General features: G+C 44.4%; 3 protein-coding genes across 6 annotated transcripts; 1 reads left to right on the top strand and 2 right to left on the bottom strand.

Annotated features, from left to right (window-relative positions):
• Positions 1-310: 310 nt before the first annotated feature.
• On the bottom strand, positions 311-15,106 carry prpf8 (pre-mRNA processing factor 8). 2 transcript variants are annotated; one of them, XM_040183273.2, is made up of 42 exons: positions 14,585-15,106; positions 13,768-13,900; positions 13,499-13,667; positions 13,138-13,302; positions 12,794-13,012; positions 12,504-12,716; positions 12,258-12,383; positions 11,983-12,088; positions 11,498-11,688; positions 11,218-11,337; positions 10,914-11,103; positions 10,544-10,663; positions 10,168-10,302; positions 9,904-10,033; positions 9,605-9,801; positions 9,274-9,480; positions 8,735-8,898; positions 8,517-8,643; positions 8,027-8,219; positions 7,744-7,931; positions 7,408-7,646; positions 7,081-7,227; positions 6,779-6,989; positions 6,517-6,633; positions 6,162-6,409; positions 5,885-6,064; positions 5,629-5,764; positions 5,298-5,467; positions 5,049-5,178; positions 4,813-4,959; positions 4,559-4,719; positions 4,224-4,415; positions 3,675-3,912; positions 3,421-3,549; positions 2,956-3,243; positions 2,614-2,807; positions 2,247-2,486; positions 1,964-2,105; positions 1,695-1,835; positions 1,443-1,582; positions 1,060-1,262; positions 311-907 (listed from the first exon to the last, which is right to left on the bottom strand). In XM_040183273.2, the coding sequence occupies exons 2-42, from the start codon at positions 13,886-13,888 to the stop codon at positions 753-755; spliced, it is 7,029 nt and encodes a 2,342-aa protein (XP_040039207.1). In that variant the 5' UTR covers positions 13,889-13,900; positions 14,585-15,106; the 3' UTR covers positions 311-752. The 2 variants fall into 2 exon arrangements, with proteins under 2 accessions (XP_040039207.1, XP_040039308.1); XM_040183374.2 differs by having other exon boundaries at positions 13,768-13,897; positions 14,585-14,920.
• LOC120826967 (arsenite methyltransferase) lies at positions 15,026-18,356 on the top strand. Its single transcript, XM_040189599.2, has 10 exons — positions 15,026-15,533; positions 15,848-15,981; positions 16,359-16,509; positions 16,586-16,722; positions 16,829-16,898; positions 16,995-17,076; positions 17,176-17,307; positions 17,390-17,532; positions 17,755-17,874; positions 18,012-18,356. Exons 1-10 carry the CDS (start codon positions 15,483-15,485, stop codon positions 18,087-18,089), a joined length of 1,098 nt encoding a protein of 365 aa, XP_040045533.2. The 5' UTR covers positions 15,026-15,482; the 3' UTR covers positions 18,090-18,356.
• aifm4 (apoptosis inducing factor mitochondria associated 4) lies at positions 18,130-24,734 on the bottom strand. Of its 3 annotated transcripts, none has more exons than XM_040189563.2 (19): positions 24,010-24,056; positions 23,436-23,550; positions 23,203-23,312; positions 23,003-23,112; positions 22,500-22,544; positions 22,310-22,391; positions 22,042-22,154; positions 21,846-21,932; positions 21,667-21,758; positions 21,353-21,483; positions 21,039-21,154; positions 20,877-20,948; positions 20,626-20,689; positions 20,461-20,537; positions 20,191-20,308; positions 19,941-20,039; positions 19,774-19,849; positions 19,584-19,688; positions 18,130-19,146 (listed from the first exon to the last, which is right to left on the bottom strand). In XM_040189563.2, exons 2-19 carry the CDS (start codon positions 23,546-23,548, stop codon positions 19,116-19,118), a joined length of 1,641 nt encoding a protein of 546 aa, XP_040045497.2. In that variant the 5' UTR covers positions 23,549-23,550; positions 24,010-24,056; the 3' UTR covers positions 18,130-19,115. The 3 variants fall into 3 exon arrangements, with proteins under 3 accessions (XP_040045497.2, XP_040045513.2, XP_077954361.1); XM_040189579.2 differs by having other exon boundaries at positions 23,745-24,022; XM_078098235.1 differs by lacking the exon at positions 18,130-19,146 and having other exon boundaries at positions 19,580-19,688; positions 24,010-24,734.
• Positions 24,735-25,048: the final 314 nt, after the last annotated feature.

The raw sequence follows: 25,048 nt of genomic DNA, 5'->3' as shown, positions 1-25,048 counted from the left end.
ATCGCAGGACCAATTTAGAAGTTCCTCATGTCCGAATTGTTGAACAGTGCTCGAAATGTTCACTGAAATGAACCGAGTGTTGTTGACCTCTGGCTTCTCCAAAAAGGGAAGCATGCCAAGTAACTACCACTGCACAGTGAAACATGAATGAGTCACTTTTTTAGAGCAGATCACAGTAGAGGACGACATCAGGACCACATCCTCTGCCTGAGCATACATACGTTTGTATCCTTATGGTTGAAACTTATTGGAAGTCGCTTCGGACAAAAAAGCGTCAGCTAAATGACATGTCATCACAATACCACAAATGTTTATAAAAAACTGATCTTTATTTAAATCCAAGTTACAATGTCACGTGTACAGTACAAACAGTAGCAGGGTGGTTCTGATAGGAGAATACCACTTTCAAATTTGATTTCTCTAGGGCAAAGGGGAAATAAGTCTCACCTGGGTGAAAAAAATTTAATCAAATATGTTGCGTACTGCATGTTTAGATGTATAACAAGCCACAAAATATTAAAAAAGGACTATCTTCCTAACAAAGTTTTAATGTACTAATGGAGGTAAGCGTGGGGAACAACAATGTTTGTAAAAAAGAAAGGTTTCTAAAAGTGTCCCAAAGCAGTAACATAAAAATTTCCAAACATCACAGTTGCATGTGTTCAATAGAAACATTACGACTCCTCTGGACTGGCTCCACACGATCGTGGCAGAGCTATCTACAAAATGCGTGGACAGCAGGACGTCTTTCCTTAGGCGTACATGTCCTCGCGGTCCGCGTTATAGATCTCGCCCTCCTGCAGCGAGGCGAAGTTTAGGAAGTGCGATGGTCGGTGGACTTCGTGGTAGAACTCCTTCGGGTTGGCCAGCTGCAGGTCGTACTTCATGTTGGGGTCATGGCGAACACCTGGAAAAGGAATAAAATGTTTTATTTCCTTTAATCACCTCATTCTGCCAATTTTATGACAGTAAAGGAGACCCGACACGCTAGTTTAGAAAAAACAAATATCTGGTGAAAAATACAAGTTCCTCAAATGACAACTTAAACTGGCGACTGACCCATGAAGTTGTAGTTCCAGGACACCTGCCCGGGCACCATGAAGAAGCCCAGGAAGCGGTCAGAGAGCAGCATCTGCACTCGCTCATAGTGGGACGGCAGGTAGCCTTTGGGGTTGTTGCCTTTGTCCGTGTTCTGTCGGCCCCACTCGTAGCCACTGGGCGTCAGCTTGTAGGCTGTGAGCGTGCACGAGCCCGGGGTGAAGCTGAGAAACAAGACGTAAAAACATTTAAGCACCATTAGGCAACTACCATCACTTCACTGTGCGGTTGTAACTGCAACGCAGCTCCCTTAGAAACCGCGCACAGCTGTAGGAGCAAAGGGGCCGGTCCACATCCGTAATTTGGACTTCCGGATCTTACTTTTCAACAGTCATGAAACTAACCTGCAGGTAATGATGATGGTCTTTTCTCCGTCCCATGAAGGGTTGTCAGCCATGACCTTGGCGTGGGTGGTGACGTCCTGTGGGGACAGCTGGGGTGACTCATTAGGCTGAGTGTGTATCCAGCCGAGGGGCTCCATTTCCTGTTGAGAGAAAGGCAAGAAGTTACAAAAATGTTGATAAAACAAACTGCTTTAAGAATAAATAAATAAAAGCCGTAATTTGGTAAGAATAAGCTGGAGGATTCTCGCTTACTTTAAGGTATTCGTGACCAGGCAGCTGGTTGGGCAGGTGGACAGTCTGGTGCGTCCCCCACTGTGGCACCATGACGATGCAGCGGATCTCCTTCACCTGGGGGTTGTCTGGTGGGCTGGTGCCATACAAGTAGCCGGCAATCTGGAACAACGCAGTGCAGTGTGTGGGTTGCGATGACAGAACTTCAGGTAGAAATGTCCTGATGTGCATCTTAACCATAATTTGAGTCACTTCAAAATCAAAAATAATTTGCTTCCTGTGAATCCTACCTGTGCTCGCAGATCTGAGATGCAGATGAACTTCTTCAGGACGTTCTTGGGCAGGATGTAGGTGTAGCCGGTCTCCTTGATGTCGTCGGATGACACGTAGATGTGATTGGTGCGGAGGTGGAGGTTGGCGGCAGATATGGCCCTGACAGGTGAAGCACAGGCGACATTACAGCTAACTGAGGCGGCCATTAAATGGTCAGGATAACGTAGGTAACTGATACAATAAGCTGGTTTTTCACCATCGATGATAAGCTCTTTCGGAGTGATGAAAACGAACGCTCACCTGACTCGCCACTCGGTCTTCGAGGAGAAGGTCTGGGTCTCGTAGTTGGAGGTGGTGGAGGTGATGATCTCGTCGCCGTGCTTGTTGACGGTTCGGGTCTGCGTGGCGGTGAGCTGCGACTGCTCTTTGGTCTGCTTCTCAATCTCTGCGATCTGCTGGCGCTGCTGGGACGGAGCAGAGATCTCCATGCCCAGGATGATGTCACGGATCTCGGACTGCGTCAGCGAGGCCACGTTCACACTGGAAGAATACGGGAAAAGCATTGATTACTAGACACATGTAGGATGTTTATCATGTTCCATGACGTTACTAAACATTTGCGCGACACACTGTTCATTTCAGGCACATACGACCGTAGAGGACTCACTTGTTCTTTTTGCCATAATCTGCCAGAATGAGATCCTTGAGTTGCACTTCCACCTTGATCCACTCCTCGTCGGTGAGCGTTGGCCAGATGTGATGAGGCTCCGTGATGGTGGTCTTGTCCGGTTTTAGGATCACTTTGGCGCGGTCATTGTTGACGTGGAGGGCTCTCAGGATCAGGATAAGTCGAGAGAAGGCCTAAAGATCAGGGTGGGACAATAAAGCAGACTATTTACACAGGGGCTAAGTTGATGTGCACCCTAATGATTGTTGGGAAAATCAAAATTCAGTATGATCCATTTAAAAAGGAAGCCTTTAGCTTCCTGTCGGATGGAGCTATACTCACTGTGTAGGACGAGATGGTCTTGAGCCAGTCGTCGTACAGGTTGAACAGCACCATCTGAGGCTCCGTGGCCTTCAGGATCAGGTCTCCGAACTTCTCCACCTTCAGACAGGCCTGGAAGGGCAGCTGCAACTCAGAACCTTTGATCACGATGTTGGGGAAGTCAAGCAAGTGGACCTCCAGAGGGTCCAGCATGCCCTTCCTGGTTACGATGATCTGTTTGGGCTGCTCTTCCACAGGGAGGGAGCGAATCAGGGCAGCCACTTCTTCAGCTGTCTTCCATTTGGCCAGCTACAGAGATAAAGGAAGGATGAAGTTAAAGGGATTCTATAACTTCAGTGTAGCCATCTAGTGCCTTACATGAGCACTGTAGAGGTAAGAACTTCATAACCAACAAATAGGAAACTGATCCATACAAACAGAGCTGTCGACTATAAAAAGGTGAGGAGTTTGGGAGCCACGTCGTACCTGTCCCAGACGTTTCTGTCCCGCCCACACAGATGTGTGAATGATCTTGAGGAAAAGCTGACCAGTCCTGGGGTTGAAGATGAAAATGGCTCCATTGATGGGCTTCGTGGTCAAGTTACCCTCAAAGGTCTGTTGAGTCGGAGAGAAAACAAAAGTGACTAAATGCAAAGGATAAATGTTTATATTGCTGTGCAAAAGAAACAATTTGCAATGTCAAAATTAATTTATTAGTTTGTGAATAATTCCGGCCTCACCTTGTGGATGGTGACTCGGTACACGTTGGTGTCATCTACAAACCAGATGATCTGGTTGGAGAAGAGTTCACCGTAGTTCTGAGAGGACAGATACGGCTCAGTGGGCTCAGAGGAGTACAGCTGCAGACCTTTGCGGATGCGCTCCCTCAGCACGTACAGGGCCGGGTTGGCCTTCATGATCTTGGCCATGGCTTGCTGGATGAGAGGCTTGCTTCCTGGGAACCAGTTACCATAGGCGCTGTGGAAGAGACGCCACACAAGAGTTAAAGACCACCTTTGGGGAGCTTTTATTGACATTTCCTCTGTTTACCCAGTGCACTAAACACTTTATCACATGTGCGAATTTACTATTGAAGAAAAGATTGTGAGTTGGTGTGAAGACCGTCAAAGCTAGAGTATGGCGTACTCGACGACATAAACAAGTCGATGCCAGAAGTCAAACCAGTCTGTCAAACATTTTTCCTGCATTGTCATTTCCACACTTCTAAAGCCATTTAGAAAATAATGAATTGACATCAAATCTTTTTACATCGATCATTTGAAGCGTACCTGTGGAGGTTGTACGCCAGGTCGATGGCGATGAGCACCCCTGTGGGGGAGGGGTAGATACTCATGTTGTCGGTGGTGTAGTCCAGGAACTTGGCCCTGGCGTAGCGCTCAATGTCGTGAGAGTCATAGTCTCCCCAACGCAGCTGGATGTCGATCCAGTACTTCTGAGTGGTGGTGCTGTCCATCACGTCCCTGGAGGAGATGGGGCACATTTAATTCACAGATTAGGTAAAAAAAAATAAAAAGACCGTTAAAGTTAAGAGCATAAAAAAAAAAAAACATAAACAGATTATTTCTTCCTGAAAGCCATGTAAAGAAGGCTTGGAAGGTCTTACTTCGAATCGGCCAGCAGAGATGGTCTGGAGACGTTCCACTTGTATGATGCAAAGAGGAGAATGTCTGCACAGGAGGAGTTCATCTTGTACGACTTCCTGGGGTGGATGGTCTCCTTCTGCACGGTCTCAATCTCAAGAGCATCCAGCTCTTGATCAAACACCTGAAAACAAAAAAGTAATGTGTATTGTGGTAAGAGAAGAAAAAACCTTTTGAGAAGAGAGTTCAACAAACATCAATTAAATTTAAAACCTACCTGACAGAGATCCATGACAATGCTCTCGTGAATCTTCTGCCACAAGTGAGCCCTGAAGATCTGAATGAGGGAGATCTTCAGTGTTGGGATCTTGCCGTGCATGAAGATTCCTGTCAAGTCGAGTTGCACCTGGAAACCCACATACACCTAAAGACAAGAGGACAGAACATGTAAGCAAAGACATATGCTAGGACAGCTCTTCGTTCATGTTTTTGATTGACATCGCCTGTACTAACGTTGGCTCTGTTGATGGTGGGTGACCACCAAAGTGTAAAGCGACGGTTGGGAATTTGGTTCAGACCCGACCGCTGGGCATTGGTCAGCTTCTTCCATTTCATGGATTCCTCAAAGCCACTGGCCTTTTCCCTAGAGTCAGAACATGTAGACAATCAGATCCAGGTACAGCGTGTTTGTGTAATACACGCAGTATCTTTCGAAATCTAAAGGTTTGATGACCAAAACATTCAATATCAAGGTGTCCTCACCAGAAGAGACCCTCCCAAGTGGGAAAGTAAGTGCCTTTGAAGAGTGTGTGTTCCAGGATGCCCTCCACGCCACCCAGAGCCTGGATCATGTCTGTGCGGTAGTTGTTCAGGTTCCACAGTTTGCCATCGTGCCTCTGGTGAGTCCACCAGAAGGGATTCTGCTTCAGCACCTGCACTCAGAGAGAAACAGATCATTAGATATATGCATGTTGGCGTCTAAATACTACTTTAGTATATCAACATACAAAAGGAAGTATATTAACATGTAACAAATGTACTAATTAAAGTCAAATGAACTGATCTCCACCCATCAGTGGTGTCTCCATCGTACCTGGTACTGTTTGAAATCCGTCCTGACTCTCCAGCCTTTGTCATAGGCCAGAGTGTGTCGGTCCTTCTGGAAAAGTGTGTTGATACGAGGGATTCCTCTGTCCCACGAGTCCTCCAGATCTTCCAGGGTCAGACGCCTGAAAACACAGGAAGCACACTTATATTTTCCATGTGTAATTTCAGTTCACATTCATAAAAATAAATACTGCAATGCAACACCAGTCTATATTGACAGGGAGATCACATTAAGACAATACCTGTTCTGGGCGATGGCCTCCTGTCTCTTGAGGGCGTACTCGGCCCACACCCTCTGGGAGTCGATGAACTCGCTCTCCCACGGCTGGATGTAACGATACAAGTTAGGAATCAGCTGGTCTTCCTCGTGGCTCATTCCGGACCGGAAGTGAGTGATGCCCACATCCGTCTGCTTGGACCACCTGGATGAGACGGTGAGGAATTAAAGCCCAGTTTTTGAAGACTTGCGAGATAATCAAGTAACTAGAGGCCAAGATAACAGCAGTCACAGGGACTTACCGAAGGTCTGATTGGGGAATAAGCACATGTCCCATGGACAACATGCCAAGGCCCCCCAACTCTTTGGGAGTGTAGAAGACTACGGGGGGGAAGCGGCTAGGCATTTTGGAGTTCAGGCCGATCTTGATACGCGTTTGGATCTTGTTCTCGCACTTCACCAGCAGGTCCAGGAGCTCCTGGGTGTTGACCACAGCTTCACGGAAGTACGTCATCAGACCAATCAGAGCCGTGTTCCATTTGTTCACAATCTGCAGGTAGAGGGAGTACGTACTGAACAACTCTGACAAGGCAACACTCTTCCTATTTAAACATCCCGTTTCACGGTTAAGTTCTTCGAAGAAGGTTTTCGGCTGACCTTGGTGAATGTGGTGGACCCAGAGGCCATCAGGATCTGACGCACTCTGTTGTGAAAGCGCTGCATTGATTCATCATCCACACGCAAGAAACACTGCGCTGTCCTCTCTTTGGTCACCTACACAAAAGAAAAATCAGATAACTTCAAAAACAGGAATGTGATCATGCCCACTTGAGAGCAATCACAGGATGCATATTAAAAAGCCCACGCATCGGAATGGTGCTTTGCGTGCCAACATAGCAGATTATTTTCAAATCCTCACCTCGTTCTGAAGGTTCCACACACCATCCTTGTGAGTAAACTCCTCATAGCTGGTGCGGCACTTTGGCAAGATGCGGCACTCAAAGCCACACATGTTAAAGAGCAAGTTGGGGTTGTCTTTGCTGTAGACCGAAACAAAGCTGTTTTCCCACTGGACAGTAGTCACTGATCTGGGCAAGCGGTTCTTGATGTCCCAGAACACAGCACGTCCCCTGAGAAGATCAAGATATTAGTCTCCAAATCTGGTAATCTAAGTAGAATGTTGCCCATGTAATAAAATGTCAAATATAATTTACTACTCACAGGTTGACATCGTGCTTCATCAGTCTCATGCGGGCATCGCGGGGCCAGCACTTCTTGTTGTTATAGCCCACTATGTTCTCATTGTTGGGATCTGGGTGCTCGGTCAGGTACCTCTGAATCAGATCCCTGGCCTCATCAGCAGAGAACCTGGTGGATCCACAGAAAAGCCACGACTTGTACTAATCGACAAAAAACCTTTTCATTCCGGTTTGGCAGTTAAAGTAGAAGCCATTCACTGACTGTCCATCACAGCGTGTGTTGCCAAAAAGCAGTAAGTCCAGATGTCAGGTCAAGAACGTGCTCATTATTCCCAGCATGCAATCTCACCTGAAGAAGATGTGGATGCGGTCAATGTAACGGCAGTACAGCCTGATTGGGTGGGCACTCTCTGTGGGCGTGTCTTGGAAACTGAGGAAGTCGTTGGGCATCTGCGGAGGGCCGGCCATCTCACTGGCACGGTGCAGGCCCAGCACCAGCAGGTCCATCACCAGGCCGTAGTACTGCACAATGAACGAGGCAAACTGGAGCCCCCTGATTATGCCGTAGGAGTTGGTGTGGTTCATATCCTAGAGGGACAAGAGTCAAAGGGTAAAATCCTGAACACGGTAAATACACAACTGCTCGTCTGAGTATACGCACACACACACACGCGAAAGGGTTTACCTTGTAGTTGATCACCACGTTGTTCTTGGCCGTCATGTAATCAGCAATGTTGTGGTCAACAATGAGACGCAGCAGCCTGTTGAGCAGCGTCAGATCAATCTTCTCATACATCTTCTCATAGCGGGACTCCAGCATCACGTTGCACTCTCCCTCTGCCGTCTCCCACACGTCCTGCAAGTTGTTGATGCCTGAGGAGGATCAGCAAAAAGATAATGTTTGACTTTTGGTTTAACAGAAGATTCAGGCCTAATAAGGTTTCATCTAACGTGATCAGGCTTCTGACCTTGGCACCACTTGTAGACCAGGAGTGGTGGCGGTTCAGTGTCGGCGGGTTTGATCCAAGGTGGGAAGAGGCGTCTTTTGTCCGCCTCGTACCACAGGTACTGGTCCAGGTAGGCGTCTGTAATCTTCTCCAGGGGCTCTACATCGTACACAGGCACCAGGTGACTGTACAAGTCCATGAACTCGATACCCACCTGCAAAGAAGATGATGTTCTTAGAATAACATGAATCAAATGTGATGTGTATGACATGTTTAGAACAGCAAAATTGAATTCAAAAGGGTTGACAGAAAATTACATGTAGCCAACTTTTCCTGCAGTGTTTTACAGAAAGTCCTTTTAACAATCAATTATTTTTCATATATGGACATTTTACCCAAAGAGCCCAAGTCGGTGTTTGTTAACCAAGCCGTGGAATAGAAATACATTTGACCAAAGTTTTCAAAACAGAAAGTCCCTGTTAACAGAAAACAGTCTTGTCTCTGCTCGTACCTCTTTGAAGGCTCTCTGGGTAAGCAGGTGACGTTTGATCCTGGACAAGGCCTCGTGAGGATTGTCGTAGGCCTGCTCAATCAGCCCCAGCTCCTCCCTCTGACTCTGGTTGAGACGGGACTTCACACTAAAAAGGGGACACAGAAACAAACGATGAAGCAGAGCCTGATATTCTGGCATCTGCAGACGGAGTTGTTAGTGTTGAAACGTTTTTTTACCTGTACGCCTCCTTGAGCCTCTCCAAGGCCAGGATGAGCAGCTTGGTGTCATGTTTGTAGGACAATGGCGGGAACGGGATGGGCGAGAACCGCCGACTCTCCAGCCAGTGAACAGTGGTGGTGTAAATGGCGACTGCCTCTTCAGCTGTGATGTAGGGCCCGTCCTGTAGGCAGGAGAAATCCACATTAGAAATAGGGCAAAATGTATCTATTTATTTTTACGTTGACAGCTTATCGTGAAGAAGTATCTAGTAATAAATAATGAGAAGCGATATCTGAACGGCGAGGAGAAAACTGCAGCTGCAGCCAGACATAAATAAGACACACCATTCATTTTAATATTCCTCTAGTTCTTACGCACAGGCAAGCAGACCAATGCAAGTGCGCCTTTGTAAGAGGATTTCATGTAGTGCATTTATTTTACAGGACGTCTTAAATGTTATTAACCAACTAGCCATTTATTAACTACATGAATATCGAATGTGCAAATTTGGTCCAATGGAAATTTCCTTCTTGAGCACTTTTCTGCAGTGCATTACCTTCAGGTAGTTGTGCTGTCTCTCCTGCTCAGCTTTCAGGTACAGACGCGTCAGCCTCCCCAGGTTCTTCTTGCACACCGTCTTGTCCACGGTGGCTCCACGGCGGATTCGCTCGCGGTTGTAGTGGGCCGTGTTTGTCCACCAGTCAGCTTTGGCCTTCACGTAGCGCAGGATCATGTTCTCGATGGGAGTGGGCAGGCCGGGCACCTATAATGAAAGTCACACAAATCCTAACGTCAAACAAAGAAGTGCTCCAAGGATTCTGTACAAACAGTTCATGCGGTTCCCTCATAGTCACTCTTGGTGGAAGAGGGCTCGGTTATGCACTGACCTTCCAGGGGATGTTGGCCTTCCAGCACCTCCAGGACTCACTGAGGTGCTGCAGGATGGTTCTGGCCTTGTTCTGTTTGATGCCCTCGGGCATCATGTCCAAGATGTCGTGCATCACAGCGGCACGCAACTCCAGGTCAAAGTGAGACTCCACGCGCTGTTTGGTGACCGTCTTGGCTACGCCCTTGGAGTGACGTCCTGTCAGGGAAATAAAAAAGTTGTTTTAATGTTTTTTTGTTCCCGCGGATTCAAACCTGTGAGCTTCATTCACTTACATAGGCTAAATAAATATATGCATACCTTCAAACTGTCTGGCGAGCAGATTCCCCAGCCACCTCTCCAACAGTGGAGTGATTCCTCTCATGAAAAACAGCCACACTCTCCAGCCGGGAGCCCAGAAGCCACAGCCTGGACCCTTGCCCACAGGTCCCTGTTAATACAAAATAAAGAAATAACATTATGATCCAATGTGGCAAGCTAAAATTAAACAAAATAGTTGATACCAAACACACTATCAAAAATACACTAAGAATTGGTAAAAAATGTTCAGAGCATTTGACTTACAGTGTTGAACCGGTAGTAGATGAGATGCTTCAGATCTTTGCACATCCGGATTTGTCTCATGAGCTTGTACTTGTAGCGGTACATGCCGGTCAGCTGACCAACATGAGCGAAGATGTACTGCAGCCCATCAGACAACTACAATACAGAGGCAAAATGATGGGATTAGTCAAGAGTGATGACTGTAAAATATTTTTGCTTTGACAGCACTGAACTCCTTGAAAAAGCAATGCATAATCATTATACAGCTGGTCAGAAAAAGCCTTAGATAGAAGCCTCCGATCGTTAAACAATAAAGAAAATGTGCTGCTTTGATGACACAAAACAATAGTGTGACCAGATGGACGTGTTGCAGGTTAATATTTGTTGCTGAACTAACCTGGAAAGCATCAACATTTCCCAGTCTGTACTGCACATGGCTGTCCACCACAAGCTTGCTGAGTCGCAGCACCTCTCTGCACAAGTGAAAGGCGTTGCCGAATCGGGACTTCTTTCTCTCCTGGGGGACAGAAACAAAAACAGTTCAAAGTCAACTGTGAAATAGTACAAGTAATGGACTTTAAAACAGGCTAGTCCATGTTTTAAGCTTTGCTGAAAATCTGGGTTTACATAATTTGGAACATCCAACCCCACCCCCCCCAAAAAAAACTTTCTATCTTGCACCATTTAACCTTCTTTTTTATTTTTATTGTTTAAGCAGAATTCAACGTTCTGAACACCAGCAGACGGATTTGCAGAGGAGATTTTACCTTTGTGGTCAGTGTCTTGACAGGCTTCAGGTTGAAGTTGTAGTCAAGATGCAGGTAGTTGAGGTTCTTACGATGGATCAGCAGATTGAGCATGTTGTAGCCCTGTCTGCAAACCTGCAGGCCCACCTCCACCCAGTCCAGCTTTGTGGACTGGAAGAACTTGGTGGCCTTGAAGGAGCGGAACAGATACCTAAAAAAACAACAGAACAGATCTTAAAATGTAACAGATGAAAACCGATAAACTTGAATTGCAAAGGCAAGTTTAAAAGGAAGTTAAGTTGATTAAGTGTTCATGTATGCTCACCTCTTCTTCTGGGCTTTGGGTGGTCTGTGTTTGAGAGCGTTGAGCACGTAGTACTTCAGCAGTTTCTGGTATGACACACGCACTTTCACTGGCTGTCCTGCAGGACAGTGCTCACGGTACCTGGAGGATAATTTAACAACCTTCCTTGAGTTTCTCAAAATTGATCATTTCATATATTGACTGAGACGCAAGGCATTTTCTACAAAGCTGACCCATCCGTTTTCAATCTGTAAATGATGATACATTTAGTCTGGTTCCAACATATTGGTAGCAATCTCACCAGTTCTTGATCAGGGGGATATCTATGGCACGCCTTGTGCGCCCGGATCGGAGGTTGAAGGGTCTCGGTGCCCACAGCAGAGCGATTCCATTGGCAGTGTTGTCTGTGTAGAGTGGGGTCTCCTTGAGGAAGGGTTCCACATACTCAGGGAGCTCGAACTCTTCATCTTCATCAGGCAGAGGCTCCTGGCTCTGGGTTCAAGAAATTCAAATGTATTATTGACTTCTAAAAGCAACGCCCAAATATAAGAAAATGGAGTTTCACCCCAAATCAATTTTAACTTGATGTCTGAATGGTGACGGGTCAACTGCTACTGCAGCCAAAGTAAAAGTCACCATTACATTTCAATATTCCTCCAGTTCTTACGCACAGGCAAGCTGGCCAATGCAAGTGCGCCTTTGTAAGAGGGCTTAATTAAAAAAAATGTGATGAGTTGTGAGAAAATTTGATCAGACTTTTATAATCAGCCACAATCATCCACTTACCTTGACAGAATGCCTGTGTGAAATGGGGTTGATCAGCGGGTCAAAGTAAAATGCTGGGAGATCTGGATCCTCTGTCTTGATGAACACCACGTTGGGTGTATGATACCTGCGATAAAGAAGAAAAAAAAAGTCATGAGTACAATATAAATTATGAAAGTCAGTAAATGCAGTCATTTGTAGTCACATTGGAATATTTGTTATTTAAATTTGATAAATTTACCATGAACAATAACTCAAAAAGAAATAACTAATTTATTCGTGGATTGATTTCTTACCAGGTCAGGTGGACATGGTGTGGCAAGTTGTTGTACAGGTAGGGGAAGGCGATTTTGTACTCTGTCCTGATAGGCTGTCGAATGATAATCTTGTTGATGTCATTGAACTCATTCCAGTCTTCATCCCTGAAGCAGACACACAGTGGATCAGCTTTAGTACAAACCATCTACGCTTACATGTTTGTTTGTGGGGTTTTTGGGGGAGAGGGGGTGTAAACAAATGCATTAAAAGCAGGATGTCCTTACTGGAGGTTGATGTCCCTAACCAGAGGCTCAAACTTTGGTCCCCCAGGGATGGCCATGTTCAAAGCCTTGGAAGTGAAGAATGCCTTGAGGTCAAACAGATAGAAGTAGTTGAAATCCACCAGGTCCGTGAGCAGCTGATTGGCCAGGCGGTACAGGGTGGACATCATGGGCAGTGTGAACTGCCAGCGACGGTAGGTGGTGCCATTCACAAACCTGAGGAGGGGACATGATTATGAAAAATCAGCTGAATGTGTAAAACTTTGACTTTAACGATTGATGTGATGGCGTACTTGGCAGTGTCTTTGAGAGGTTGGTGCTCATAGAGCCACTCTGCAACTGAAGAGTCCTCCTCAGAGTCCAGCTCCATCTGGATGGCCTCCAGTGGTTCCACATCCAGGATGTTGTCAGCGTAGTCCAGCGGCGGCTCCTCATCGTCAAAAGGCGGAAAGCGCATCCGCTTGAAGTGCCGACGATCACGCTTCTCACGCCGCATCATGATCCACATGGTGCTGTGAGGAGGATACAGAATACCAAAGATTAGAAATATAAATGTGTATAATGCACGTTGTGTGCACTTTTCAAACATGCAAGAGCCATATACGACATGAGAACAAACGCATGATCCCGCTCTTACCCCCACTGGGCAATGTAGACTGGCTCGATGACCCAGGGGATTTCATTCACAAAGGAAATCGCTCCAGTGATGTGGTAGAGGACTGGCACATCTCTGATCTGTTCCCAGGGCATGGGCATGTTTTCCAGCAGCTTCAAAACAGCATGGGGCATGTACTTAAGGGCACTGTTCAAGAAAAAAGAAAGACACAGGATGAGCTTTCTTCTTTTTATAAACCAACAAACTCTGCACAAAAACATTCAGTTTTAAGCTTACATGTGCATCACAATCCATCTAGGCTACTCCTACATGTTAAACGCAATCCAAAAAAATACAGCATTTGTCAAATCTAAACGCTTAATATGGTTGGAATTATATTTACCCGAGGTACACCCTCTTGTCATGGCGAAACTTTCTATTAGTCATGTCTCCATGGTCCCTGATGATCTTGCGGACATGTTCAGGTGGCATGTCTTCTTTTTGAGCATCCACAAAGCCAAACTTTCTCTTTTCGGAGTAGCGCTTTGCCTGCAAGTGCTGCCATTTTCTTGCTGTAAATTGAGAAAAATTAAAACAATTACAAAAGTGATTGGAGAGGACTTGCAATATAACGTTGTGATTTTTCGTGCTGCATTGAGTGAAAAAACATACCTTTCTCTTGAAGTTTTTCCTCAGACATATAGTCCGGGATGGTCACAGGAGGGGGAACACCTGGGGGCATCCCTGGGGGCATACCTGGAGGGACCCCTCGGTAGGGGAAGGTAGCTGCCATGGCGCCTTACTTCTAACAACAAAACCACCAAACAACGAACTTTAATAAACACTAGCACTATATGGCCTGCGTGTAGTCATCTCTGCATGACATCAAGGAAGTTATAAGTTTTACGTTAACGTGATTAAACAGAACGGCCAAATCCATTTAAACTTCTCAAATACATCAACGGTAGTTATCTAACGTTAGTTGTGTTTTGTAACGTTGGTTTTATCAAACCAGTTGTGTTTCGTAACGTTAAAATGACGTTACGAAAATGACGTTACGAAACACAACTGGTTTGATAAAAGCACACATTTGGATCAATCACGTGAATTCCCAACACTTTATAAATGTAACTATTGCACATGATCGAATCTAATTATGTGAAAGTAACATACAATTATTTGGTTAGCCTACTAGCTTAACAACATGGCTCCCATACGGTACAACGTTGTGCAAACCTATTGTACCTTAGACTTGAGTCATTACCCTTTTGGTACATTTTACAGTGCAAAAATGAATCAAAATATTTGTTAACAATAACACACAAAAAGGTCACAAAGAATTACGTCGACGTTGGCAGACTATAGTTAACCTTAGTTGATTAGTTAGGCCAAGCGTGGACGAAGCGGTAAGCTAGTCACATGCTAAAGCTAGCATAGCAGCTAACTGCTGAACGTTAACGAAAAGGAGAAAGCATACAACACCACGTACCTCGCTACCTTCACTTCCTGTATATGTTCCTAACGTCGCAGACAGCCGTGTTCCTCCCACAAAATCGGCTACCACAACATTTCTCTTTTCAAAGTTGTTTCGTCTTTTTTTTACGAGCCACCGTCGTGTTGATTTGTCTTCATAAGAACGCACGACGGACGACGGCGGCCACACGATGAGCGCAGCTCGCTGGGAGTCACAAAGCACCGCTACGTAAATTTAAGTACGTCCCACACGGCGAATGGTTGGTGTGCTACGTCGAAAAATACGCTAAACGTCCGCCAAGCGCAATTTTGTAAGTACCCGGATCACACCACTTCCGGAGTACTACTGCCCTCTGTAACGCGGGACTGAGAACTGCAGGGATTCAACGACAAGCAGAAAGGCACACCGATATGAACTATTTTCTTCTATAGATACGTGGATCGATCAATCAATAAATCAACTAGTCGATCATCTTTTATTATTTTTACCCCACTGCTGTTGAGCTGAAACATACGATTAGAAGACGACCGCCCAGTGCATTACTTTGACACAACATTAGGCCTACAAAATGATGCTTAGCCCCGGCATATATTTCATTGTGTGATTAAAGTACAGACTTACAGAATTATGCAGTGTGAATTTAGTTGATTTAGCAATAAACGATGTTTTTCTTTGGTTTTTGCCTTTTTACAATGAACAAACGTAATACAACGAATTGCAGAAGTTTCAAAGCCGTATGCTTTTATTTTGAAAATTACAATGAGCCGGAAAAGTGGAGTAGGCCGATCATTGGCGAACGGGGAGGACACATAATTACAGTCGTACTTCGACAAGTATAAATTACGCTTTTTAGATATACGCTACAACGCGATTGCTTTCCCCTTAGTCTGAGGCACTTTTTAATGTTTTTGTAATGCTGTCTGACGTAATGGCTTCTTGTGACGACGTGCGGGAAAATGTAAAGGTAGGCCCTCTCCATATTGGTCTTTGGGTGAGAGTTCAATTTTCTGCAAAAGCAGTTCATGACATGTCATTATTGGGCATAGAGTTGTTTAATCTATCAAATAAATGCAAACGATAGGAAGAGGACACATTTTTTCGATTTTTTCTTAATTATGGACCTTTTTTTAACTTATGTAATATTTCTCAAGATTACAATGTTGAAGACATGCAACGGTAGTGAGGATGTTATTTTTGTGACACTAGTTTCCACGTGAGGCTTTGTAGTTACATGTGCACAGACAGTTGTTGAACATATATCGACTATCATGTGTGCAGAAGTACTATGGCAGCCGACTGGAGTCCTCTGGTGATCTCCAAACAAGTGCGGCCTCCTGCAGTCTCCCTTGCCGCCCACCGCCAAGAAGTGTCATGGATGCACTCAGCCTGGTTCACCCGGAGGTAACAAAAAAGTAAGGTATGCAATCCTGTCCCGGCTTTACTTTTACATCCTCTTAAGAAATAACTGCAGTTTTTTGGCTTGTTGCATACTTCCCACCCACAACTTTCTCACATCAGCTGGTGTCATTGGTATGAGAATGGACACTTTTGAAGCTAAACTACTTGACTTTTCAGCAATGACAAGAGCACAGAACACGGACAGGGCTCATACAAATCAATCACGTCCTTGCAGACATCATACATGATCCACATTCTAAAAAGGAATTCGTGCACATTGTCCATTACTGATGGGCTTCAATTCAGTGATTTCTTTTTTTTTTTTGGCTTCCGTCAAGGTCTTTATCATTTTTGTTGTTGTCCACTTTCTGAGAACAACCTTTTTATCCAGATTCTTTGGCTGCGGCCTTCCCTTCCCAGCGAAGCTGGAGGGCTGCAGAGTCCTGGACCTCGGCAGCGGCTCCGGCAGAGACTGTTACGCCTTCAGTAAACTCGTTGGGCCGGACGGACACGTGACTGGGGTCGACATGACTGAGGAGCTGGTGATGACGCGCACTCGTTCACGCAACCTTTTTGACACTATATTCTTTTTCTACTAATCGACTCGCTTCTCTTTAGATCACGGCGTCTCGTCAGTACATTGAGTACCACCAGAAGAAGTTTGACTATGAGAAGCCCAACATCGAATTTGTCCAGGGGTACATGGAGAAGCTCGGTGACGCTGGCATACGGAGCGACTCGGTGGATGTAGTGCTGTAGGTCTAAAGCATGCGTCGGATTCTGCATTAACTGTCAATGGACATTCTGCTCAGTTACAATGAGACAGCTTTGTTTACTTTTTTTTTCCTCCGATGTATCCAGATCCAACTGTGTAATCTGTTTGTGTCCTGATAAAAGAGCAGTGCTACAGCAAGCTTACAACGTCCTGAAGGTTAGTCCGAAGAATGTCTACTTGCAGCGGAATTAAGTAAAGAAGAAAGGTGTAAAGGGAACTCCGTTTACGGATCTCATCACTCATTTTACACAGGAGGGAGGTGAGCTCTACTTCAGTGACATGTATGCCAGCAAAGTCGTACCCGATCACATGAGGGATGATCCAGTCCTGTGGGGTAAGACAACTAATCTAAAAGTCATTGTAAAAGAGCTGATTCGCTGCACCGCCGACAGACCATATCCTTCTGTTTGTTTGTTTGATTTCTCCCGCCCAGGAGAGGGAATGGGTGGTTCTCTGTTTTGGAAGGATCTCATTTCGTTGGCGCACAGCGTCGGTTTCGGCACTCCACATCTTGTTTCAGCCAGTCACATTGAAATCTACAACAGTGAGCTCAAAGCAAAAGCAGGTAACAAAAAGGGGACATTGACTTTCGATAAGATGAAAAGATCTTTTTCACTTTGCAATTGAACCAGTTTTGTTTTTTCCAGGCGATGTCAGCTTTGCTTCGGGCACTTATCGGCTTTTCAAGTTGCCCAAAAGTCCAGCCGTGTCTGAGGCGACCGTGACTTATAAAGGAACTGTGGGAGATTTCCCCGATCAGCTGGACTTTGATTCCTCCCACTGTTTCAAGGTAAAACAAAAGGCCCGCCAGATAAGGCCAATTGGACCAATATCATATTGCTTTATTGATGGTTGATTATTTACTAACCTGTGGTTTACTGATCCAGTAGTAGAAAAACTAAGTCTGTTATGTTTTTTTTTCTATAAACATGAATGCTGCATATTCAAGTTTAATTATATTCTGTAATGTTGTTGGGAAGATTATATCAATGTTTTATTTTGTGCTTTGCAGAAAGACGTGGCAGTGGCGGTGAATGGAGAGATGGCAGCAATCCTCCAGAGATCTCGTTTCTCCCCAGATTTCAAAATCCAGGTATCGGATCAACAGTCCGACTCAGAGGCAACAACACAGGTAGCTGATGTTTACCGTAGCTGAAATGCTTTTATTTTGAAAAACAAATACTGACTGAATTCAGAAATAAATTAAAGTCGACCCGTGTTTTACATGCAAGAAGGTTAAAAGGAATTTGTTATTAATTTGTTCCTCAGTATTGCCATCTCAACCCATTTCTGCTGGGCGACAAACTGGGATCCTCAGTGAAACAATGCTCCAAAACCAGCAAATAAAGACGCAGCTGAATCCGAAATAACATCGTAACACACAATGTTAGAGTTTGATTAGTTGATTTTATTTGTTCATAACATTGTAAAATAAACATGTTACGTCTTATGCTGAATATTTGTCAATGTGTTGTTTTACAAGATAATCCTGTCAAATTAAAATACGTGCTAAAACAAAATGTCGTAGTAATTGTTTTAACCTTTGACCCTTCAACCTTGAGTAAACTAACAAAACAGTTGTGTTCTAATGACAATAAAAGCAACGTGACACTACTAAGCTGTCATTGTGCACCATTTCATTTTTCTGTTCTTTTCCATCATATGGCAGTGAAAAGACAGGAAATACCAACCAGGTTATATTATTGTCCATTAAGTGAGCATCAGGTTTAGACCACATGACATGGTGACAGGTTTAATTCTATCCTTAATGGCAGATACTTCTAAGAGCTGATCACATCCCCGGGGCTATCTACTGGTGAGTAATGGTTTATTGTCATAAAACAAAGGACAGACCGAAAACACGTCCTGCAGCTGACAAGTACGGACAATCAGATTTGTTTAATACCTGCGTTTAAGTTGTGTAACACTACACATTACATTACATTACACAAAGTGCTTTAATATGTATGCATTCATTTAAAGGTTTAATGCTAATAATCAACCTGTTTATCCATGTATTTGTTAAGTGCAGAGTTGTAACTGATCTTTGTTTTAGATTTTGTTTTAAGTTACTCAAATTTATTGTAACATAGTAACTAAAACAAGTGGAGCGGTTTATTTTTTAGTATTTAAGGTCATTACTATTAATTAATTACTATTATTTAACAATGACTATACTATTAAATTGACTGCTATGAAATGTTTGGTTTTCGAGTGAAAAATATTTTGTATTTATCTACGTTAGGTGGAAAATAATATTCCCAGACTGAGACCATTTGGACGACCCACTTTTAGTCGAGCTGTAGTTCCAGCGAGAAAGCGATTGCACCATCTTTTGTCACCGAGAGGTGTTTTCATACAGCAGGCATCTGGTTACATCTGCAGCCAGCTCAGGTCATCAGCTCTGAACGGGAGCAAGTGAGAAAACACGTACTTAGCAAAGGGAAGTATCCAAGTTAGGAGCCTCGTCCTGCGATTTGACAAATTATGCTACATTGAACATAAAGTAATGCAATGATGTATTCCCCCTGTAATGTTTACATGACTTTGATGGCTTTTTTACATATAAATAGTGGATGAAATATCTGTAGCGAGGGAAAGGTGTTGCTTGTAGCCAATGACACACAGATGCTCATTAACTGAAGCACTGCAGTTTGAGCTTTTCACAGCTTGTTTCCGTTGCTCTCTAGTGGCCAAAGTGAACAATAAAAAAAGGCACTTGTTTCATGGTGACATAACACAGCAGCAGAATGGATCACAATCTCATGTATTTCATGTGCATAGAGTATATAAAAAATATTAAAATGTGTCTAGTTTGTGTGAACGCTGGATGACACTCACTGAGCCTGGGCCTTCGATATAACCTGACCAGTCGCCATCAGCTCTGCGACACGAGCCACGGCAGGGTCAAACATCAGGCTGGCCGCCGCCACCACCACCTCGTCTCTGTGAAAAGGACACATGAAATGCATTCGGCACAAAGCATACGTTCACATTCAGCCGTATCAGACGGGATTCCACAGCTGCTCACTTGATGTAAAACGCCAGGAACTTCCTTTCCTCCACTTTGCCTTTGAAGAGGATTTCTGTGTAACCTTCCCCGTAGCCTAGGGTGAGGAAATGACCCCCAGTGTGGCTTTGTTATGGGTTTAAATATCCTAATACAAGGGTGATACTTTCCACAATAAATACTCTTACCTGTGTAGCGGATACTCTTCCCGAGTAACACAGTCCAGAAGAAAGGAACAGACTCACATTTGGTTGGTTTCTTCAGCATGTTTAACGCAGCGACTCTTCCTGAGTGTAAAAGAAACAAAACAATGCATGAGTTATATGGTTAAATAAAGGTTTTTAATTATTTGGGATTTTACAAATAAGATGTGTGATGCAGAAACAGACTACAACATGCATCACAACATGCTACTGGCTCTTTGAATCCATAAGTCACCTTGAGCTTGGGACATTTGCCAGTGACCCACGTTGACCCTTTGGTCTCCACGAATGGTCAGAGGGAAAGAGGTAACATCTCCAGCACTAAAGATATCTGGAATGTTGGTCCTCATGAACTATTAGAAAAGACAAAGGCTCACGAAGAGAGATTCAGGAAATTTAGTGTGATGTCAATAAAAAAGCAGTTAAAGTCATTACATGTAAAGCTGTGAGGCAAAGTTCCCCCATCATTAAATGGGTTAATGTCCCAGGGATGAATGCATGTTACCTTGTCAACAATCACGGCTTTCCTTGAGTCCACTTCCAACTGGCTTCCTGTCAGGAAGTCTGAATTGGGGATCACGCCTAAAAACAGATCTTTGTGTTTAATTTCTCTGCAAGTGCATGTTTTAAAAACAAACTTGATTTGTGCAATATTAGATAAAAAAACTACCAATTCCAGCAATCACCACATCTGCCTCCAGGACTATACCACTCTTCAGCAGCACCCCCTTCACCTGGGAAATAAAGAGACTCATTTAAGGATGCACAGTAGACTACACAGGTGTAAATAGTAATATGAATGGTGGCTGGATAGTATTGTGCATGTAGTCACAGCTCACTAGGACACTTAAGCATTAGTCACACCTGTGCGTTTCCTCAAATGAAAATCCATCAATGCTGATGGAGTAAAAGCAGATCTACCTTGCCGTTCTCCCCTTTGATCTCGTCGACGAAGTCGGTCATGTAAAACTTTACATTTTTTTCCTCCAACATCTTAAAACAGGGAAACTGTTGTTTAAAATTGTTGTTCCGTTTGCTACAATCACATTCCGCATTAACAGTGACACCATCCCGGCTCCTTACTTGCATGATCATTCTGCCGATCTGCGGCCCCAGAGATCGTTCATAGGGGTATCTGGATGGGCCAACCACGGCCACACTGGCAGCTGTGTTGGATAAGTAGGAGGCCACCTCCATACCTATTGTTGTTCATGAAAAAAAAACCTTCAGCAGGGGTGTAATGTCGGTCTGAATATTTAAAAAAAGGTAGCTATGAACGACGCAATGACGCCTTCAAAATGAAGCTTACGGTCAATGCGGTAAGCAAAAAAAGATGTTGACATCAAAGAGGCCCAATCCTTGTGGTATGTTATATAAGGAAAAGTGAACCTGGTGACCTATGAAGGAGGCTCCGATCACAACAGCTTTCTGGCCCAGAGCGGAGTGGTGGATCTCATTGGCGTCTTCATGTGTCTGCAGCAACTTCACTCCATGCAGGTCCCAACCAGGACAGTCGAGCGGTCGCGCCCTGTGAAGAGAATGAGGAATTTGCTGTGATCACCCGTGTTGTCACATGGACTTTTGTTCATGAATGCTACAATTGTCTTTTCGTGGTCTTTGACAAGTCTTGTGACAACCGAGTGGGACAAAACGATCTATAAATGCTCTCTTGTTGGTGGAAAAACTCGAGGGACCGAACGCCGACGCCGACCTGCAACCGGTCGAGATGAGAAGTTGGTCGTAACGCTGCAACGAGCCGTCACTCAACTTCACCGACTTCTCGGCCGGGTCCACCGACACCACCTGCGGCACAGAGCGCCCGTCTTAACTCCGCCCTGGAAAAGAGGATCCGTTTCCCCATCGGGGGCGTTGCACACAAATGGCGCTCACCTCCTTCCGTGTCCACACCTCAACCCCATGCTGCTGATAGAAGTCACTTGGACGGAGGAGAATGCTGCTGCTGTCCAGATCCAAAGCCTGAGAGAGGCAACGGTTCAGGCATTGTCCACAAACACCGCCTTCTCAAAAGAGACGAGCATTGCCGGGTGAAAACAGGTTACCCTCCCTTTGTGTATCGAGTTCTCACCTTACTCAGTTTGGGCTTGTCAAACGGGGGCAGGGTGTCTTTGGTTACTATGACGATTCGACCCTGGTAGCAGTTTTGGCGCAGTGTTTCAGCACACACGAGCGACGCCGGGCCTGAAATCACAAAACTTGCGTTGAATGTGTAATTCTGCAGAGCAAATTGACTTCAGCACAAGTCTGTTTTCCCCCTAATTTTTCTAGATGGGATTTGTGAGCCCCGGAAAAAGGTATTCATCATTATTGTCTCGTTTATTACAGCTGTTCTTTACCGCCTCCGATCAGCAGAGTAGTGTGTTGGATGTCCGGCTCCCTGGTGCACATTTCCTTCACGCGCTTTGTCAACTTCAGAGACTGAGAGAGACAAACAGACAAGGGACAGTTTAAAATAGGGTCTTTTAACTCAAAATCAAAAGGAAAATTTGTGATGGTTTTTCAACTATTTAACTGGCCATCACTTACATTTTTGTGGATGGAAACATACACCTTGCCATCCTCAACTTTTACCTGTGGAATATTAAAGAAATGTGATTTTCATACGAATCATAACACAGTCCTTTGTCTTCAGCAGGTGAAACGTTGACTACAGCATCTATTCTACGACGAAAAGTGACATATTTTGAAAGAGCGAGGAAGTTCTCTCAACAATAGAAGGACTTTACCCAGTAACACAAGACCTTCTGTCGCTTTTATACAGATTTAGGTTAAAAAAGGATTATTGCTGAAATGACTAGCTGCAATCAAAACATTTAATCCAATCACACGCAGTGAAACTTTCTAATTGATGAAAAAGTTTGCACAAAATAGTGTTTTTTTAGTTTATAGTTTAGTTTAAGTAGATTGTTTAAAAAGTGTCAACATTTCAAAGTGGAATAAACCTCTCCCCTGGATTGATTTATGTTAAAAGAGCTCTTCAATTGGAATTTATTATCGATCAACATGTATTGTCCACCATCATGTGTTACCTTATAACTAGGCAGACAGTCCAGACCAGGATACTCTTCGATATCTCCAGTTCTGACATTAAAGCAAGCGCCGTGAAAGGGACATCTCACTCGGTCACCAACCAGCACTCCTGGTTTGTGAGAGAACATGCAGTTAACACCTCTCAAACTCAGCGCCGTTATTACCTCCGATTTTGGGTGTATGGAAACCGAAGGCTTACCTTTGACAAGGGGAGCGTTGTAATGAGAACACTGGCTTCCAACGGCACTGTACTGACCCAGAGTGCGAACAAGCAACACCTTCTGGTCCCCCACGGTCACTTCCTTCATCCTTTGTAAACACAAGCGGGGGGGAAGAACAGTGAGGAAAAAGCTCCCCGCGTCACGAAAGGTTTACACTTCGCTGACAACAGTGCCCAGGCCAAACTGTGATCTTATTCCATTTGTGACCTACTGTCCATCTCTCAGGTCCACCTCCTGACAAACCATCCCGGTCACCTCCTCCTCCTCCTGCTGCTGTTGCTGCTGCTCCTCCGCCCCTTGTCCTGGTCCCTTGCACCGATTCATTCCTACAATACACATGAGACATATATATATAAATATACGGTGGTCGTTAAAACCTCATTCAGTGTGTTTCAATTTGAAGGAAAGTGATCTTTGTTTTTCTTTTGTACTCTTCACAATAACCATCAAGTCCACAGGTGAGTATCACGTGGTACTATGAACTGCCTATAGTGAGTTTTCAATATACACTTATTGTTACCCAGTTGTTGAGCATGATCGTGGTACATTTTCTTTGTCCAAAGACTTCTTAAATCTTGGAACGCCTACGTTCTGTTGTCACCGGCTTGTTTTGTATCCATCGTATCTAAAAGAAGCTTTATTTTTAAAACCAATAGGGGTTGAACATCATCTTCCGAGCGTGCGAGGATGTGTCATTAACAATGAGTCGTCTGACAGCAACTATCACAACCGGGTTAATTTGTATTGTGGGATATAAAGTGTTCCGCGTAGCTCGCTGCGCTCACCTGCTTTTCTTCCGCCAACATCAACGCTGCAGAGAAACGACGCATCCAAACTGATCGCACCGCGTGACAGCCGGTTGGAATCACGTGGTACAAGCCCCTCCCACAACCGCCCGCGACGTTGGAGAAGGTCGTCGGATGGAGGTGATTCGATACACCAGACCACAAATAATTGATCCTTGATGGGTTTTGTTTTTTTAGAAACGTGTTTTGTTTGGTTGCCTTGACGACAAGAAGGGGCGGGAAAAGCGATCCCGCGCGCCTGAATCATTCGACTCAATACTTCATACCTGCTGACAACGGTTGTTGACATTGGTCGGTTATAAAAGCAACTTCAACCTGGTGGCGGCGCTGTGGCCCCGTGTATCAGAGCAGTTACTCATGTCCACTTACACAATGAATTAAATAGCGAGTAGTAGTAGTGTGTGAGTTTGTGAAGACTATTCTGTGTTGAACCAAATGTGTGAGTGTTGTAACATGAGTCTATTTTCTGCAATAGTCTAAAGTCCAATGTAATATTCTCATTGGTTTAGTTGATGGAATGAGGGCGACACTGACTTCCGGGGTTGGCCTACAAAAATACGTCATCCGTGTTGCCTTCATGTGCTATTCGTACTCTTTTTTTTTTGGGAAGACAACTGACAACAAGAAATCGTATACTTTGAAGAAAAAACTACCTTGGTGGCCATTGTTTTTTATTCAACAGTTGCTGGAAATGAATTAAATTAAATGTTTATTCTCTTCATTGAGATTAATGCTGTCTTCAAAAATAACTGTTTAATGTTTCATTTTTTTATCAGCAGATCTCATTTTATTTCTTCTAACGTGACTTTTAAAAGTTATCATGACCCCTGAATAACAGAGAAGACTTGTTGCAGAGCACATGTAGTTTTTCTTTGGTGTGTTAGCCTGAAATACCTGTTGATCAAGCTTTCATCCTTGCAGTAGCTGCCCCTCACCTCAGGGCCGTCAATCATAGGCTACATTTCAATTTCCTGGGTCATCCCCCACTGGTCAAAGGATAGCCATGACATATAATGAT

Source organism: Gasterosteus aculeatus, chromosome 1 (assembly GCF_964276395.1).
Source record: "Gasterosteus aculeatus chromosome 1, fGasAcu3.hap1.1, whole genome shotgun sequence".
NCBI classification, from domain to species: Eukaryota; Metazoa; Chordata; class Actinopteri; order Perciformes; family Gasterosteidae; genus Gasterosteus; species Gasterosteus aculeatus.
Note: the sequence above shows the minus strand (reverse complement) of the source record. Positions and strands in the feature narration are given on the sequence as shown.